This window comes from Phacochoerus africanus, chromosome 2 (genome assembly GCF_016906955.1).
Source record: "Phacochoerus africanus isolate WHEZ1 chromosome 2, ROS_Pafr_v1, whole genome shotgun sequence".
NCBI lineage: Eukaryota > Metazoa > Chordata > Mammalia > Artiodactyla > Suidae > Phacochoerus > Phacochoerus africanus.
The window spans coordinates 81,544,428-81,562,220 of NC_062545.1; the positions used below are offsets into that span (position 1 = coordinate 81,544,428).

Sequence of the window (17,793 nt, forward strand, 5' to 3'; positions counted from 1 at the left end):
CTTCCGAACTAAGCAATTTTAGTTTATTTTAAACATTTTCCTTAACAAACAATTTCATGGTTATAAATGATTATATGATCTGAATCTCCTGCACAGCAATACACATAACTAGATATTTAAGGCAGATTAGAGATTTGCTACCCTTTTCCAAAAGAGCTGATTATTTTTCTAAGGGGATGAAAAATATGTTATATTAAAGTTTGTTGTTTTAGATGACTAATAGATTAACTGTCCGGGTAAGAAGAGTAAATGGACATAACTGAGTGTCTCTTATAACTTAATCTTCTAACTCCTATGTAGATAGTGTCATCTGAATGCAGCTTGAAGCTAAACTTGTCAAAAGCTCTGAAATTCAGGATTTGGATACTATTTTTATTCTCCAGTTCACTTTTAAATGTAATAAATTAAGAATTTTACCGTGAGTTATTTAATATAAAAAAAGAAAATCTGAAGGAGTTTAATGGGGCAGTGTAGGCAGTCAAAGGATGACTCTGAAAATGAAAATATTGCTGGGGTTGTGGATTTAAAAGATTTGCAAGTATTCCCCCACCAAACTTGCCAGCATTTTTTAAATCCTACTCCATGGAATTTTGGGGTCAAGTTGAAGATTATAGATCAAAACTTTTCTGCAGTGATGCCAAAATACAAGAACTGAACATTTCCAGATGAACCCACTGGCAAATCCAACACTCATGTACGCAAACCTTATTTACTTGTTTTTTTTAAAGTAGCATTTCTCAATGGAAGAACACAATGATATAATCTGAATAAGCACCCAAACTATCACCATTGTTGTCCACATAATATATCTTTGCAAAGAGTCTTTAAAAGTCACCACAATACATACTACCAACCAGGCTGTTTGGACCAGAAACCTTATGCTCAAGTACACCATGAAAAACATTATTGCAGACAGAACATATGCTTGGCAAAGGCATGGATCACCAGCTGAGCCCTGCTTCCTCCAGGAAACACCAGCTGGGGAACAGTTGGCATCCTTTCAAGGACTAGCAGCTCCCTTTGGGCCCCAGAGAATACAAAGAGTTTGGGCCCCCCATGGTTCAGTCATCCATGCAATCACTATGCAGACACCTAGTGAGCAAAATGTGTAAGTGAATGTGCCCAGTCTTACAGTCCCCCAAGATTTGTTCTTTAAGACATCCCGTTGCCACAGCTCCGTTTGCAGATTACTGGTCACTTAGACATTATCTTTGGTTTTGATGACACAATATTCAGGTTTCAAAATTACTAGAAGTTTCACTGTGCGCCGCTTTTGACCTTAGGCAATGTAAACCTATCTTATTCCTAACCTTAAGAGAGGCTTAATGGAATTTTGGATTTTTTTCTATTGTAAAAATTCTCAGGTTTTTGTCAAAAGAGATTTGAAATACCACATGAAATGATGTACTCACATCTCTCACCACAACCTCTAAATAACTGAATTACATAAATAAAACATTACATAGAAAGTGCTTTGCTACAATTTATGGGAGGTAAATTTAACAAGAGCTGGCTCATTGTAGGAAAATTCAACTTATCTTTTCCAGATCCTTTTATCCTATACAGGGAAAGAAATTTATGTCAGTTAAAAAAAAAATCTATTACTGCTTCTCATAACTGAATCCATTATTTTTCTCTATGATCCATCAGGTAAAAACAAGAGTAATAGATTGCTTTGACAGAAACTTGAACATAAACGTCTCCAAAAATCAAATGTGGTAAGTCAAATGGGTTTCAGGTAGTATAAAAACAAGAAAGGATAACCGTCTTTTTACATTTCAAAATCAGATCTTCCTAAAAAGTTTATTATTATTAGCTGCCTCAAAAAGAAAATTACATAATAGTTGAAATTTTCACAATGAACTGGGAATATTTCAATCCTTTCCAATATATGCTTAAGCAGGATTGAACTCCATGAAATAAACTCAAAGAAAATGAGCTGTTTTCTTTTAATTTTTAATAACCAGTAATTTATAATTTGTTCTTTGCATTGGACTCTATGACTTTAAATAAATAATTTGTCATCCTATACATAGTCAACCAATTAGAAAGATTAGCGTCAGTCTTTCCTCACAAGCATTTGCTGTTCATAAAAGAATTGAGGAGCTCTGTAACTGTTAGCTCCACCTGACACATTTTAGTTTCAGAAAAGTTTGCATGTATATACACATACCTACCTATTATATATGTACACTATAGCTATTTCATCTCAGCAGATTTTCTCCTTAATGGACATCTACCCAGGACCCAATCTTTCCTAATTTTATTCAGATAATCCAGCCTCCAACTTGTCTCTAGAAGAGGTAACCATATTTCCAGCTTCAGTGGCAGAACTTAATTCTAAGTCAATCAGCACATAACATTCACATTAAGTCTATTATTGGTCTAGGGCTCGGCATATAACCCTAACTTGCCTGTACAGAAAGAGAATGATATTTATACAAGCTGAAATTACAAACGGAGAGGTTTCCCATTTTCTTCTATTGAGTGAAGAGAACAGGGAACCCCAGTTGCTACTGATGGCTATCTGTGACCATGCAGATAGTAGAGGGAAGAGGAGGGAGGGATGTATGTAGGTCTTTAACATCATTGAATTGCTAATAGTATTGTGCATGGAGGCTTCCCTACCTTGTTAAATAACAAAAATTCAACTGAGTAAATTTAAAGATCAAATTGGCTTTATTCAAGAATTCATGAATTGGGCAGCAATCCATTTAACAAATAGAAAACAGCTCAGCCATGATGTAGAAAAGGAAAGTTTTTTTAAAAAAGCAAAAAAGAGGGGAGTTCCCATTGTGGCTCAGTGGGTTAAGGACTCAACGTTGACTCTGGGAGGATGCAGATTTGATCCCGGGCCTCACTCCATAGCTTAAGGAGCCAGTGTTGCTGCAAGCAAGCTGCAGTGTAGGTCACAAATACAATTCAGATCTGGTAGTGTTGTGACTGTGGCAAAGGCCTGATGCCACAGCTCTGATTCAACCCCTAGCCCGGTAACTTCTTGCTGTAGGTACAATCACTTAAAAGGGGGGGGGGGGGGATAAAAGGGATGGGAAAGTGAAGTTATTAGCAAATAACTGGTTATTTTGGACAAGATCTCCCTTCTAAGATGGAAGAGGTGGGTTACCTCCCTAGTGCTGGCCAGGTAATTAGACATTGATTGGCTAAATGTTACATTCCTGGGAGAGGCTGAAACTACAATTAGGTCAAGTATTAAGTTTCAGGATGCTGACATAGGGCTTAACACAAGTGACTCCTTTTGGGGCCTGTTTCCTGTTTAACAACTTCTGTCTTCCAGTTAGAGAGTTTGCAGATTTACTTAGTGCTTAATCCACTTTGAATTGGGGTTTCTGTAACTGTTGAGAAATGTTCTTCTTCTCCTTTAAAGAAAGATGAAGGATATACTCAAAATATCCTCAGTATACTCAAAATTTTCTTGTGAATTATTTCATATTGCTTTACATTAGAAGATTTTTGAATATATATTTAATTTTGAAAAACCCTTCAAGAACACTCCTTAATCACTAATGAGACACAAAATTTGATATACCCATTACTTAAGAAGACAGCAATATTCTTACAAAGGTTAATGAAAACTTAGGATAAGTAAAAGCTCTCTTGTCCTACCAGAAAAAAAGTACAGCTTCATAATGAATGTCAGGCATCATTCCTATTCTCTAGATCTGAAACAGAGTTTGATCTGTTTTGTAGTCAATTTTAAAGTCTGGCCTCTATGTCAAAGGTACATCTTTTAAATTATTCAGATATCCTAGTTCATAGCAAACCTACTGCTTTCCCCCTATTTTCCTAAACTATTTTGATACTTGTTTCTTAGATCTTGTGGGCTCTTAGATGTTTCTTGCATATTTCCATAGATAATAACTCATCAGCTTTGCAATCTGATTCTTAGCATTAAGAGATTAAAACTAATGTAGATGAATCTCAGATGACACATACTGAGGTATAGAAAAATTCCATCATTTCCTTCTACAAAATGAGAGAGATTTTAATTCTTTCTCTCAACAGCTGCTTCATTTTTTTATGCATCAGAAAAAAAAATATGTGCAATTACTCCAAGTACAATCAAGTCATTTAACATGGCTTTGCCATCATTGTAGTTACAGGATATTTTAAAAGAGAAAAAAAAAAAATCTCGAAGCACAGGTCCTGCTGTGCAGCAAAGCAATCAAATTCCTTCATAATAACAGCCTGATGGGATTCAGCAATCCGAGGAATAATGAATAACCACTTTAATCAGTAAACAGGAAAATGCTACAACAGTCACTGAGTAAAAATTGACTATCATCTGTTGATCCTCTTGATCGGCATTTCAAACAATAAATAGAAATGTAAGTATCTTTTAAAAAGAAAAATAACTTTGTTTAGTGCATTTGATTTAGCCAGGCAGTGGAGAAATGATATTTCATCTTTGACTATCTTGTAGTATTGCACAGTCAACAAAATGCACATATAATCTTTTTTAGAATATATGGCCAAATTTACCCTATTGCTTGAGTATGTCAAGATAAACTAATTTTTGCAGTTGGTTAATAAGGTTGCATTTCTGAACTGATTACTGGACTTTATTGCTACTGTATTGTCTGATGTTCTTTAGTGTTCATCATGCTCAGTTGTTTGTATCTGAGTATGAAGAGTCTATATCAAAATAATCCTCAAATTTCCAATACAGCATCTCAAATGTTGGCCGTTCCTTAGGCTCTTCATTCCAGCACTCCAACATGATGTTGTAGAATTCCGGTGGACAGTTGGCTGGTTGAGGAAGTCTATAGTTTTGCCCCAACATCTGGATTACTTGAGCACCTGTCATACCTGCAAAATACAGAATGGAACCAACAAAAACACAAGTTGAAGAATGGAGTCTTAAATTCCTAAATACTGATACCCTGGAGGATAAAGCAAACTGATATTCCTGAAGAAACTATGAAGTCTACCATCCCCTTCCCAGGCTGCAGAAACTAAACTAAATCCCACAGCAAGTAATGACTATAAGGCTGCAATTCAAGAGCGAAGGAGGAGGAGGCAATAAACCACCTCATTAATGCAAATCATCATCATCAAATTTTATCTGTTATGCTCCCACAGGCACATGGTGTGGTCAGCCTCATAACTCTGCCCTCTAAGTCTGAGCAAAGCAGTTAAAGTCACACCTAAGTAAGTGACCTGCAGCAGAAGGGCTCATTTCAGAATTAATTACTCACCACTATAAGGCATTTTGCCGTAAGTAATGATTTCATAAAGAAGGACTCCAAATGACCACACATCGGACTTAATGCTGAATTTATTAGCACGAATAGCTTCAGGCGCAGTCCACTTTACCGGCAGCTTTATTTCGTGTTTAGATTCATAGATGTCTTCATTATCTACCTGTTAATGCATTAAGGAATCAAGCCAAGTTAAAGTGATATTTTTTTTGGCCACCTTCGATTCATCCGTAACCTGCTTCACATTAAAATTTAGAGGGAAAAGATTTCCAATGAGCTTAGTTCAGGTGGTAACTACAATAGCAAATTCCAAATCTGGCACACAAGGCTGAAAAATCTGTAGGAAGTCATTAATGAACTAGTATTTGAGAGCCTACTACGTGCTAAAAGTAGCCTGGGAGGGAGAACTGTACCACATATGAGAAAATTCATATGGTGATGATATTGGCTTTACACCTGGTCTTTAGCAAATGAAAAAGTGAAAGCAAAGCCTGTTTTTCTGATTCCCTGCTGGTATTGATGAGCCACTGACTTGGAGAATTACCATGTAACCATTTTCAAATACTAAAAAGTAGTATCTAAATGATTTAAATTAACATATCAACTCACTAGGGATCTAATTAATTTATAAAAAGAAAAGATGATAAATTCATAAAGATCAAAAGGAATCATTCACTTGTGCTTCATGCCCCATACTCCTATTTTTTAGGGTACCATGTAGAAATAAAAAATTAAATTCAGAGAAAAACACCTAATATTCTAGCTCTTATATCAGGGTTTTTTGGGCTGATGTCATAAAATGGAGAATTGATGGGCAGGATTTTGAAAGTGAATGACTCTAGAATTCTTCAGAATCCTGGCAGCATGCATATTAGCCTGGCATAAAGTGAGCAACGATGGATAGGGTAACTCTGTACAGAGTTTGCTGCCTTTTGTAAGGGAAATAAATAGAGACAGACAAACACAGGCTACTGGGACTGAAAAAACATATCATTAATTCAACCATCAACTTAATTACATACTTCCCCATCTGGTGGGTCATCATTTTCTCTGTTTCTTTCTCTTTGGTGAAGAAAGAGAAATGGAAGGTAGTTTGTCTCTAGGGCCTTAGGATCCTGAAATGGTTTATGGCCCCCTGAACTTGGAGAAATATTGTTTCAAAAAATAACAGTAAATCTATTCATCTACTGGTCTGTTAGCCTTTTGACCCATGACCAACTAATTAAAACAAAACCAGGTAGTTCCCATGATGGTGCACGGAAACGAATCTGACTAGGAACCATGAGGTTGCCAGTTCGATTCCTGGCCTCATTCAGTGGGTTAAGGATCCAGCGTTGCCATGAGCTGTGGTGTAGGTAACAGACACAGCTCAGATCTGGCATTGCTGTGGCTCTGGCATAGGCCGGCAGCTATAGATCTGATTAGACCCCTAGCCTGAGAACCTCCATATACCGCAAGTGTGGCCCTAAAAAAAACAAAAGACAAAAGAAAAAAGCCAAATCCACCTTAAAAACTCTTGCAAGTCCAAAATCTGCCACTTTGTAGATATTATGTTCACCCACAAGGACATTTCTAGCAGCCAGATCTCTATGGATGTAGTTCTGGGACTCCAGGTAGGCCATCCCAGAGGCAACCTGGGCTGCCATGTCTACCTGCTGTGTCAGATGGATTTTTGATCCAGCATCATCTAAAAAAAAAAAAAAAGAGAGAGAGAGAAAATAAGATATTTGCTTTGGAGAACATTTGAATGAACTATTGAAGTGAGTTCTAAGAATTTTGATGAATGAGTTAGTGGGATTAAATGCCATAGCACTGATCTGTTGAGAAAATAATTTTAATCAGTACAAACCATTTCATTTCCTGCAAAGGGTTAATGAGGCAACAATTTTCGGAGCTCAACTATTTCAAAGCTGAGGCCCCTCCCTTCCCTAAATAAACATTATTGGGAGGAAGAAACAGCAGTACCAGGTGATCCAATCACAGCTGTAAATATCTGAAAGAGTCCAGCTATTACCATTTTGAGTCCCACACATCACTGACTCATCTCTTCATGGAAATTGTTACTTGGTTGCCTCTGGATTTCTTTCAAACATTTCATAGTTTGTTTTAATCTCTGAGCCTAAAAATAATGTTAATTTGCATGGCTGAGTCAATGAAAAGTTCTAATTCTTGCATCATATTGTCCTTAAAAACTAGTTCACTAATAAAAATGAAGGATCAATATTCTTCATTTTTATAGTTATTGTTGTAAAATATGTATATTACATTTGTATCTGTGAAGCTTGATACAAGTATTACATTTTCCTTTCTTAGCCTGTTATTCTAAGAATAGGTTGCTCATCCCTCTAGGCATGTAAACCTTTAATAGATATAGTTTTTCCTACTGCTGATTCTGTATAACTAAGTGTCAGAGATTTCTATAGTAGAGTCAGTTTGATCATAACTAGAAAGGTGAGTGTTACTTTGTGGTGATTTTGTGAAACGAAGTCATCCATCCCTGGCTACTGTTTTAGCTGCCATGCTGTTAGTAGATGTCTTCAAATTTCTGGAGAATTGAAAATGTCTCATATAAATCCAAACTATCATTATCCTGCCTGAATAAGCCAAATGTTACCTCCAAAATGCACTGAACTTAGACACAACTTCTGACTTGAGAGGCAAGTACAGCATAGGAGTTAGGAAAATTGGTTTTAAGTTAGATTGCCAGAATTTGAATCAGGGCTCTGGTTTACACTTCTTGACTTTGGGCAAGTTGCATAACACTGCTGTACCTCAATTTCTCCATAGGTACAGCAATAATTATAATTACCTTAAAAAGATAATTGTTTAAAATGAGAACTAAAATGAGTTAATACATATAAAGCACTTAAAACAGTACCTAGCACCCAGGAAGAAATCAATAAATGCTTCCTGTTATTGTTATTTGTCATTGCTGCTGCCTGATCAGAATTAAACAATTCAGGATCTGTTAAGCTAGAGATGCATATGGATCACCCAAGTGGAAATGTCTAAAACATGTCTAAAAGAAGATAAGCATCTGGTTCTGAAGCTCAGGGGAGAACATGGAGAGCTAGAGACAAGGATTTAACAATCCTTGTTTATGAGGGGGAGGTAAACACTAAAAGCAGGTGAAATTCCTAGAAAGTGATAGAATCATAAGAAATGCAAACTTTTAGCGTGAGTATAGAAAAATAAACCTGTAAGAAAACTGAGAGGAATCAGCCTAAAGAATGAGAGGACCACAAGAGAACATCATAACATTCAAGGGTTTGAGAAGAGAAAGTCACCACCATTGTCAAATAAATCCAGCAAGATAACGACTTAAATATAATAATTACAGAGTCATCAATGACGTTGCTGGCAATATGAGAGTCTGATTGAAGGGCTGAATTGAAGTTGAGGTCTTGGAGATAGCACCAGGAGATGTCAATTTCCAAAACCCAAGTCAAGAAAGGAAGACAATAAGGTGCCAGCAGAGAAAAAAAATGGAAGTCAAGGGAAAGCAACTATCATGAAGTTCATGATAGTGAGGTAGTGTCACTGACAATATACTAGAGGAGTTTCTGGGATCTGGCTATGTTCTCATTCTTGATTTGTGCAGTGGCTGCACAGTTGTTTACTTGCTCACTTTATAATTGCGTGTTAAATATATGTGTAGAAAGGACTTAAATTATATGTGTCCTTTCTACATATATGTTATCTTTTATAATTAGAAATATGAAATAAATAGAGCCAAGGGATATTTTCAAATGGGAAAGACCTAAGCACAGAGTGTGTGAGAGTGTATGTATGAGTGGGGGTATTTTTAATGCAAGTAACATATTTAAATAGGATGTGTGTAATAAAGGCCATTTATGACAAACTTGCAGCTAACATCATAATAGTGAAATGCTGTAAGCTTTTCCTCCAAGATTCAGAACAAGGCAAGGATGCCCACTCTCACCACTTCTATTTAACATAGTATTGCAAGTCCTAGCCACAGCAAGCAGACAAGAAAAAAAATAAAAGGCATTCATATTGGAAGAGAAGAAGTAAAACTTTAACTTTTTACAGATGACATGAAACTACATACATAAAGTCCTAAAGACTTCACAAAAATGCTGTTATAACTAATAAATTAACTCAGTAAAATTGTAAGATACAAAAAGACATGTACTCCAATGTTTATTGTAGCACTATTTGCAATAGCCAAGACATGGAAACAACCTAAATGTCCATCGACAGAGGAGTGGATCAAGAAGATGTGGTATCTGTACACAATGGAATATTACTCAGCCATCAAAAGGAGCAAAATACTGGCATTTTTTAGCAACATCAGTGGACCTAGAAATTATCATGCCAAGTGAAGTCAGACAGACAATGAGACACCAACATCAAATGTTTTCACTGACAAGTGGAATCTGAAAAAAAGACACAATAAATTTCTTTGCAGAACAGATACTGACTCACAGGCTTTGAAAAACACATGCTTTCAAAAGGAGACAGTTTGGGGGTGGGGGGATGTGCTGGGGTTCTGGAGTGGAAATCCTATAAAATTGGATTGTGATGATCATTGTACAAGTATAAATGTAATAAATTTATTGAGAAAAAAACAAAATTAATATATGGAAATCTGTTTCATTTCTCTACATAATAATTTCTATTCATAATAATGAAGAAAGAGAAAACAAGAAAAAATTCCCATTTACAAGCAAATAAAAAGAATAAATATCTAAGCATAAACTTAACAAAGGAGATGAAAGATCTATACTTTGAAAACTATAAGGCATTAATTAAAGAAATGGAATATGATACAAACGAATGGAAAGATGTTCTGTGTTCATGGATTGGAATAATTAATACTGTTAAAATATCCATACTACCCAAAGTAATCTATAGATTCAATGCAATCTCCATCAAAACACTCACAGAATATTTCACAGAAATAGAACAAATAATCTTAATTTTTATATGGAAGCACAGAAGACTCTGAGCAGACAAAGTGACCTCAAGAAAGAAGAACAAAGCTGGAGGTATCACACTCTCTGACTTCAAACTACACTAAAAAGCTATAGTAATCAAAGCATTATGGTACTTGCATAAAAACAGACACATAGATCAATGGAACAGAATAGAGGGCCCATAAATAAATTTGCACTCACATGGCCAATAATCTACAACAAAGGAGGCTAGAATATGTAATGGGTGAAAAACTCTTCAATAAGCAGTCTTGGAAAACCTGAACAGCTATGTGTAAAAGAATGAAACAAAACCCTTTTCTCATGCCGCATACAAAAATAAACTCAAAATGGATTAAAGACTTAAATGGAATACCTGAAACCATAAAACTCCTAGAAGAAAACATAGGCAGAAACCTTTCTGCCAACTAATCTCTGCAATATTTTTGGCATCTGTCTCTTCAGGCAAGGGCAGCAAAAGCAAAAATAAATAAATGGGACCAAATCAAATTAAAAAGCTTTTTCACAGTGAATAAAAGCATCAAAATGGAAAGAATGCCTACTGAAATGGAAGAGGATATTAGCAAATGACATGTCAGAAAAGGGGTTAATATCTAAAAATATATAAAAAACTCATAAAACTCAATATAAAAAAATCTGATCCAAAAAAAGGGCAGAAGATGTGAATAAGCATTTTTCCAAATAAAACAAACAGACAGCCAACAGGCACATGAAAAAATGTTCACATCACTAATAATCAGGAAAATGCAAATCAGAACCTTGAGACATTACCTCATACTTGTTAGAGTGGCTATCATCAAAAGGACAAGAAATAACAAGTGTTGGTGAGGATATGGACAAAAGGCAACCCCTAGTGATTTGCTGGTGGGAATTTAAATTGGTGCAGCCACTCTGGAAAAAAGTACACAAGTTCTTCAAGAAATTAAAACTAAAACTGCCATATGATCCAGCAATTCTACTTCTGTATATTTACCTGAAGAAAATAAAAATACTACCTCAAAAGATGTATGCACCTCAAAGTTCATAGGAGCATTATTTATAATAATCAAGACATGGAAAGAAAGAAGCAACCTAAATTTCCATCAACAAATCAATGGATAAAAAAGAGGTTATAGGAGAGTTCCTGTCATGGCACAGCAGAAACGAATCCGACTAGGAACCATGAGGTTGCAGGTTCGATCCCTGGCCTTGCTTAGTGGGTTAAGGATCCAGTGTTGCCATGAGCTGTGTTGTAGGTCGCAGATGCGGTTCAGATTCTGCATTGCTATGGCTGTGGTATAGGCCAGCGGCTGTTGCTCTGATTGTACTCCTATCCTGGGAACCTCCATATGCCACAAGTGTGGCCCTAAAAAGCAAAAAAAAAAAAAAAAAAGGTTATACGCACACTCACACACACACTGAAATATCACTCTGCCATTAAAATCCAATAAAATCTTGCGATTCTTGACAACATGGATGAACCTGGAGGGTATCAGGCTGAGTTAAAAAAAAAAATCAGAGACAAATACTGTATGTTTTCATTTAAATACAGAATCTAAAAAAACAAAACAAATGAACAAATATAAAAAGCAGAAACAGACTCAGATACAGAGAACAAACTAGTGGTTGCCACAGGGAAGACGGGTAAGGAAAGAGGGGAAATTAAAGTTGAAGAAATTAAAAGAAACAACCAGTTACAAAATAAATGTCACAGGGATGTAGCATACAATACAGGGAATATAGTCATATTTAATAGCTCTGTAATGTGTGTAATCTATAAAAATACTGAAACACTATGTTGCATACCTGAAACTAATATAACAATGTAAGTCGACTATACCTCTAATAGATAGATAGATAGATAGATAGATAGATAGATAGATAGATAGATAGATAGATAGATAGACAGACAGACAGACAGACAGACAGCATATGAGATGAGTCTAACTGCTCCCTGATCCGTTTGTCCTTTTCTTTCCAGGCATACACAGAGACTTTATTCTCCATCTTCCCTAACACTTAAGAGGGGCCACATCACTGGTTCTGCATACTGCAATGTGTTGCAGAGAAGATGTGCATTACTTACAGACCTAATCCTTAAAAACTCCCACATCTTTGTAGCCAGAGGGGATGAATTTTGAAGCGGAAGAGCCACATGATGGAAAGAGTCTAAATTCCCATGTCACTGCTTTATAAAAAGCCACTAGAAGGGCAGTCTGATGCATATCAAAAATGCATATGTTTGTGTTATGTCATTGAGATTTTTGAATTGTATGGTATAGCCACTAACATTAATTATTCATTCAAGAATAATATACAAGCAGTAAGATAAAATATAAGTGTATAAGTAAAATATAAGATAAAATGTAAGCAAAGTGATGCTGCTGTGATGGCCAAAATAGCTAGGCCTTTTGACATCAAATTCACTCAATAAGAAAAGAAATGTTAAAAAGTTAAACTGGTGACTAGACCTAGGCTGTGTTAAGCAGCTTCTAAAAAGTCTCCCAATGAAACCTGCCTCTGGTATCCATGCCATTGTGATATTCCCCTTTCTAGTTCTGTCTGGACCTAATGACTCACTTTTGGCAAACGGAATATGGCATGACTGATGGTGTAGATTCCCAGATAAGTTAGAATAGACTGTGGCTTCATCTTGCTGGAACTCTCCACGCTCTGGCTCTCTCCTTGCTCCCTCTGATGAGGCCAGCCACCATGTTGTTTCACCATGGCCCCATGGTGAAATCTATGTAACAAGGAACACAGGACCACTTCCAGCCAACAACCAAAAAGGAACAGACATCCTCAACCCACCAGTCCTAGAGGAGCCAACTCTTGCCAGCAATGGCATGAGAGAGCTGGAAACTAGATCGACCTCCCCTAGAGTCTTCCCATGACTGCAGCCTGCTGACACCATGGCTGCAGCCTTGTAGGAAACTCTGAGCCAGGAGACCCAGCTCAGCTGCACCTGGATTCCTGACTGTAGAAACTGTGAAATAATACATGTTTGCTCTTTGGGGGTAAATTGTTGAGCAGCAATAGATAATAGATTGATATTAGGAAAATAATAGCAGTGCTCTCTATACAGTTAAAAGTATGAACCATAGATTTCCTAGGTTTGAATTCTGGCCCAACTACCTTGAAGAAGTCACTTCGTTTCTCCACACCTTAGTTTCTTCAATGGCAAAATGGGGATGATAACAATAATGCTTAATTCATGAGGCTTTAGAAGAATGAACTAAATTAATATTTGTATAGGACCTAGAAAAAGTCCTGGCACATAGTAAGTGCTATATAGTGTTGTTTGTTTTTAATTTTTGGCCACACCTGCAGCATGTGGAAATCCACCAGGGACCGAACCCGTGTCACAGCAGCAACCTGAGCTGCAGCAGTGACTTTGCTGAATCCTTAACCCACTGAGCCACAAGGGAACTCCAATACACTGGGGTTTATTTAAGAAAAAAAATTAAATATATATGTTCCTCTCATATCACTATCCCATAGGGTTGATTTCCAGTAACTTACCTCTTTTAATACTCAGAATAGCTACATGAAGTAGGTACTATTATTTGCCCTGTTTGCTAGGAGTTTCCACTGCTCAGAGGAACAGGTAATAATCTGTAGAGTGGAGATTCAAATCAAAGATATATTTGAGGCTGAAATCTCATGCCCTCATGAACTTATTCAGTACTATCTCCCTAAAATTTACCTTATGCTCCTGAGCACCCAAAATTCAGGGTCTCTGAAGAGACTTGCATTCACACAACAGCAAATAGTCATGCAGTTGTGATAAATAAAGGGTATCTCAGTGAAAACATTCCTGTCTATTTTAATCCACAAAAGTGAACTGACCATGAGAATGATAAACAACATACTAGGACTTGATTTATAAAAAAGAAAATATACTGACATATACTAGATGCTCTATAAGTCTTATTTGAAAGAAAGCAAACGCAACTAAATTTTTTTAAATGCAGATATTTATCCTCTTTTAAATTCCAGCAAGAAACATCAGGTCTCAATTACTCTCAGTGCTCAAGTTCTTTGATGAGCCTCTCCCATTTTGGAGAAATTTATTACAAAAAAAGAAAAAAAAATTCAGCCAAGCTTAGAAACTGCAAAGATGGTTCTATTTAAAAAAAAAATGTGCATTAGTTCAACTATCAAATACAACAGCTAATCCTATTACAGTGTATATAAAGAGGTTTTCATTGACAGGAACAGTAGTGAAGGAAATTGAGTAATAACACATGTTCCTGCCCTGAAAGAGTGCGGTGGCCTAGGAACTGCATATGTTGACTTCAGCGTACACTTCTAATACAACACCCAGATGTCAAAACTGATATAAAGTTTCACAGACCTATGACAATTTACATCTGCATCAAGGAAATATTTTCAATTATGTTTCATTACTCAAGAGCATTTCAGCTTAACAATATTTATCGTGATGGGCTGTTTAAGAATAGCAGACTCATCTTAACATCACTTTGTTAAATCTAAACCCCCTTGATTGGGAAAGGATTGTCTGTAATGAGCAGATCTTCATTACTCCTGTTGGCTCCTAATTTATCCTGGCAAACTGAAGGCCTTTGTAAACTTGACCCTGATGGCTCAACCCAGAAGATGACAGAATTTGTGCTCAACTCAGAGCAAAACACATCAAAAAGCAACAGAAATCCTCCATGTCAAAGGAGTTTGCAATGTAATAAGTGGATCTTTTCAAGCTGATACCAAGAGTCCCAATACAAGCTCAACCCCAAGTCCCAACTGTTTTAAGTTCAGGATAGCCCCAACTTAATCTATCCATTAATTTATTCATTCAGTTAGTCAGTGTATAATTAGCATACCTCCTATGTGCCTGACACTGTTCTAGCACTAAAACAAAGACAATCTCCATCCTCTCTGAGTTGTGTTTTAGAAGATACTAAAAATAAGCTATATAAGTAAGCCATGCATTGTCCAATGATTATCAGCCAGGAAGAGAAAACAAAAAGCAGGAATAAAGAACACAAAGAGTTGATAAAGGGAGATTAAATATTAGAATTTAGAGGGTGACCCATGAAGTACTGGCCATAATGGGCATGTCTGAGTAAAGACTTCAGGAAGAAACAAAGTGAGCTGTGTGGATAAATAATGGGGAAAAAAATTTCAGGTTGAGGAAGCAGCAAGTGCAAGGAGCCTGCATGCAGCAGAGCACATCTGGAAGATGTGAAGGGCAGCAAAGAAGGGCAGAGTAGCTAATGGAGTGAACCAGGGGACAGCTGCGAGAGGTGTGGTCAGAGCAGGTTATACAGAGAGAACCAAGAGTCAGTGAAGGTTTGGAGATTTATCTGATTTCCATTTTAACACAGTCTCTCCAGCCACTGTGTTGAGAGGAGAAGAAGGGGTCAAGAACAAAAGAGGGACACCAATTAGAAGGCTACTGCAGAATTCAGGAGAGAGCTGATGGGAGTTGGCTGGGACAGGAGTGTGCATGTTGAGAGGTAGTAAAATCCTGAATTTATTTGGAAAGTAAGCTAATGGGATTTGCTGGCTGATCGGATAGAGGCTGTGAGAAGCAGAGATATCAGGCCTGTGTACTGACAGTGTCAGAGAAGGAAAGACCTCAAGAGTAGCAGGTTCCTGAGGAGGGGATAAGAGGTCAGTTTTTGGCTACATTATTATTATTATTATTATTATTATTATTATTATTATTATTTGTCTTTTTGCCTTTTCTAGGGCAGCTCCCGTGGCATATGGAGGTTCCCAGGCTAGGGGTCGAATCGGAGCTGTGGCCACCAGCCTACACTACAGCCACAGCAACACAGGATCCGAGCCGCATCTGCAACCTACACCACAGCTCATAGCAACTCAGGATGCTTAACCCACTGAGCAAGGCCAGGGATCGAACCTGCAACCTCATGGTTCCTAGTTGGATTCGTTAACCACTGAGCCATGACAGAAACTCCCTTGGCTATATTATTTTGAGATGTCTAATAGGCATATGTAGTAGAAATGAGATTGCTCATAAACATTTCTGGTTTTCCTCCCTTTGAGGGCTATACACCCCTGCTCCCTTTGACTTGATTTAGCCAAATGAAAAGGGCATGGAAGTTACCCCTGTCACTCCTGGTCAGAAGCTTTAAGAGCCAAATGAGATTAATTATATCCCCTGTTCCTGCCAAGGTGATTAAAAAGACCTGGGCAAATAGCCAATCTATTTTTCACGTGAAGTATGAACAAGAATAAACACGTGTGTTAAGCCTCTGAGATTTAGAGGGGCTTGTTACTGCATCACACTCAGGTTGTCCAGGCTGATACAGTGTTCGTGTGGAAAAGTTAAGAAGGCAACTGGATACACAATTCTAAAGTAATGGAGGGATATAATTTGGGCAGTTGTTAATACATAAATGTTAGTAAACCACAAGACTGGTTGAGATAAAGAACCTAGTGACCGTGCAAAAGAGTCTTGGAAAATTCCAAGATTTTGAGGTCTGGGAGATAAGAGAAAAAAGAGAAAAGGCCATTGGATGAAGTGTCCCAGAAGCCAAATGAAGGTAGTGTCTCCAGATGGAGAAAATGTCCATTGAATTAAATTCTGCTAATAGGTCTCAGGGTTGAAAATTGACCATTAGATTTAACTGCATGAATATTTATAATTGGACAAAGCATTTTTGTTAGAGAAGTCCTGAAATGGCTCCTATGCTATTGTTCCTGAGAATAAAGCAAAAGGGGTCAACAGCTGAGGTTAACCTCTATGGTGGGTAACACAATCTGATACTGTTAAATTTGATATCTTTATGCAAGGGAGCTAGTTTTTTTGTTTGTTTTTAACAGCACTTAGCAGGCCTTATGTTCTCTGTTCTTATCCAATTTTGCAACCTAGTTCTCCAGCTTCACAAGTCACCCTGAAATGAGCGAATACTCCTATCTTCCCCATAACTTTGTTTCATTATTCTCATCTCCCTTTACCTCTATGTACTCTATCAGCCCCACCCTGATATTTTGAGAAAGTATAGAAAAAGACTCTTTTTAAGCATGAATTATTCTCTCAGTACTTGATCTCCATTTCTTTTGAACATCTCTTTTTAATGCTTATTAGATTTTTGCTTATTAAATTATTCATTTGCAATAAACATCAAAATTCCACTATGCCCTTAAGTCTTCTCAGACTGTAGGAAGCAGATATAAAGTTAAAGTAATAGTATATTTCTGCCTTTTAGCTTGAATATTCTATTGTTGCCTAGCAGTTGGCAGTATTTCAAACACCACCAGGCATAATGTGCTGGCAAAGAGAAAAAGGAAGGTACCTTTCCCTCTTTTCCCCTGAAAGTATTCCATGACCCCTAATTCAGAGCCATAGAAATATTGGTCCACGTTCAACTAGTTACTGCAGGAAACAAAGTATCATGCTGAACATCTATTCTTCTATTTTCCACATTACATTTAAGTACTCTGATATGTCTCTGGTGAACAATTTGTTCTTTCACCACATAAATATTTTTCCTCCCTTTGAGTACATAGTATATATCCTATTAAAGAATAGTTGAGCAATTCAATGTTAAGGCATTCATTGTCCCAGATATACACATAGTAAATATCCTTTGGCTTATAGAAGGCTTGCTAAATTGACATTTATAGGACTAGCTAAACTTAATTCC

General features: G+C 36.9%; 1 protein-coding gene across 1 annotated transcript in view; it reads right to left on the bottom strand.

Annotated features, from left to right (window-relative positions):
- Positions 1 to 2,939: 2,939 nt before the first annotated feature.
- Positions 2,940 to 17,793, bottom strand: part of FRK (fyn related Src family tyrosine kinase) — a 108,020-nt gene continuing 93,166 nt past the window's right edge. The window contains exons 6-8 of the mRNA XM_047763024.1: positions 6,725 to 6,906; positions 5,217 to 5,382; positions 2,940 to 4,827 (exon numbers count right to left, since the gene is read on the bottom strand). Of these exons, the coding sequence (XP_047618980.1) occupies positions 4,625 to 4,827; positions 5,217 to 5,382; positions 6,725 to 6,906 (551 nt within the window). The 3' untranslated portion in view covers positions 2,940 to 4,624. The remainder of the gene's footprint in view (positions 4,828 to 5,216; positions 5,383 to 6,724; positions 6,907 to 17,793) is intronic.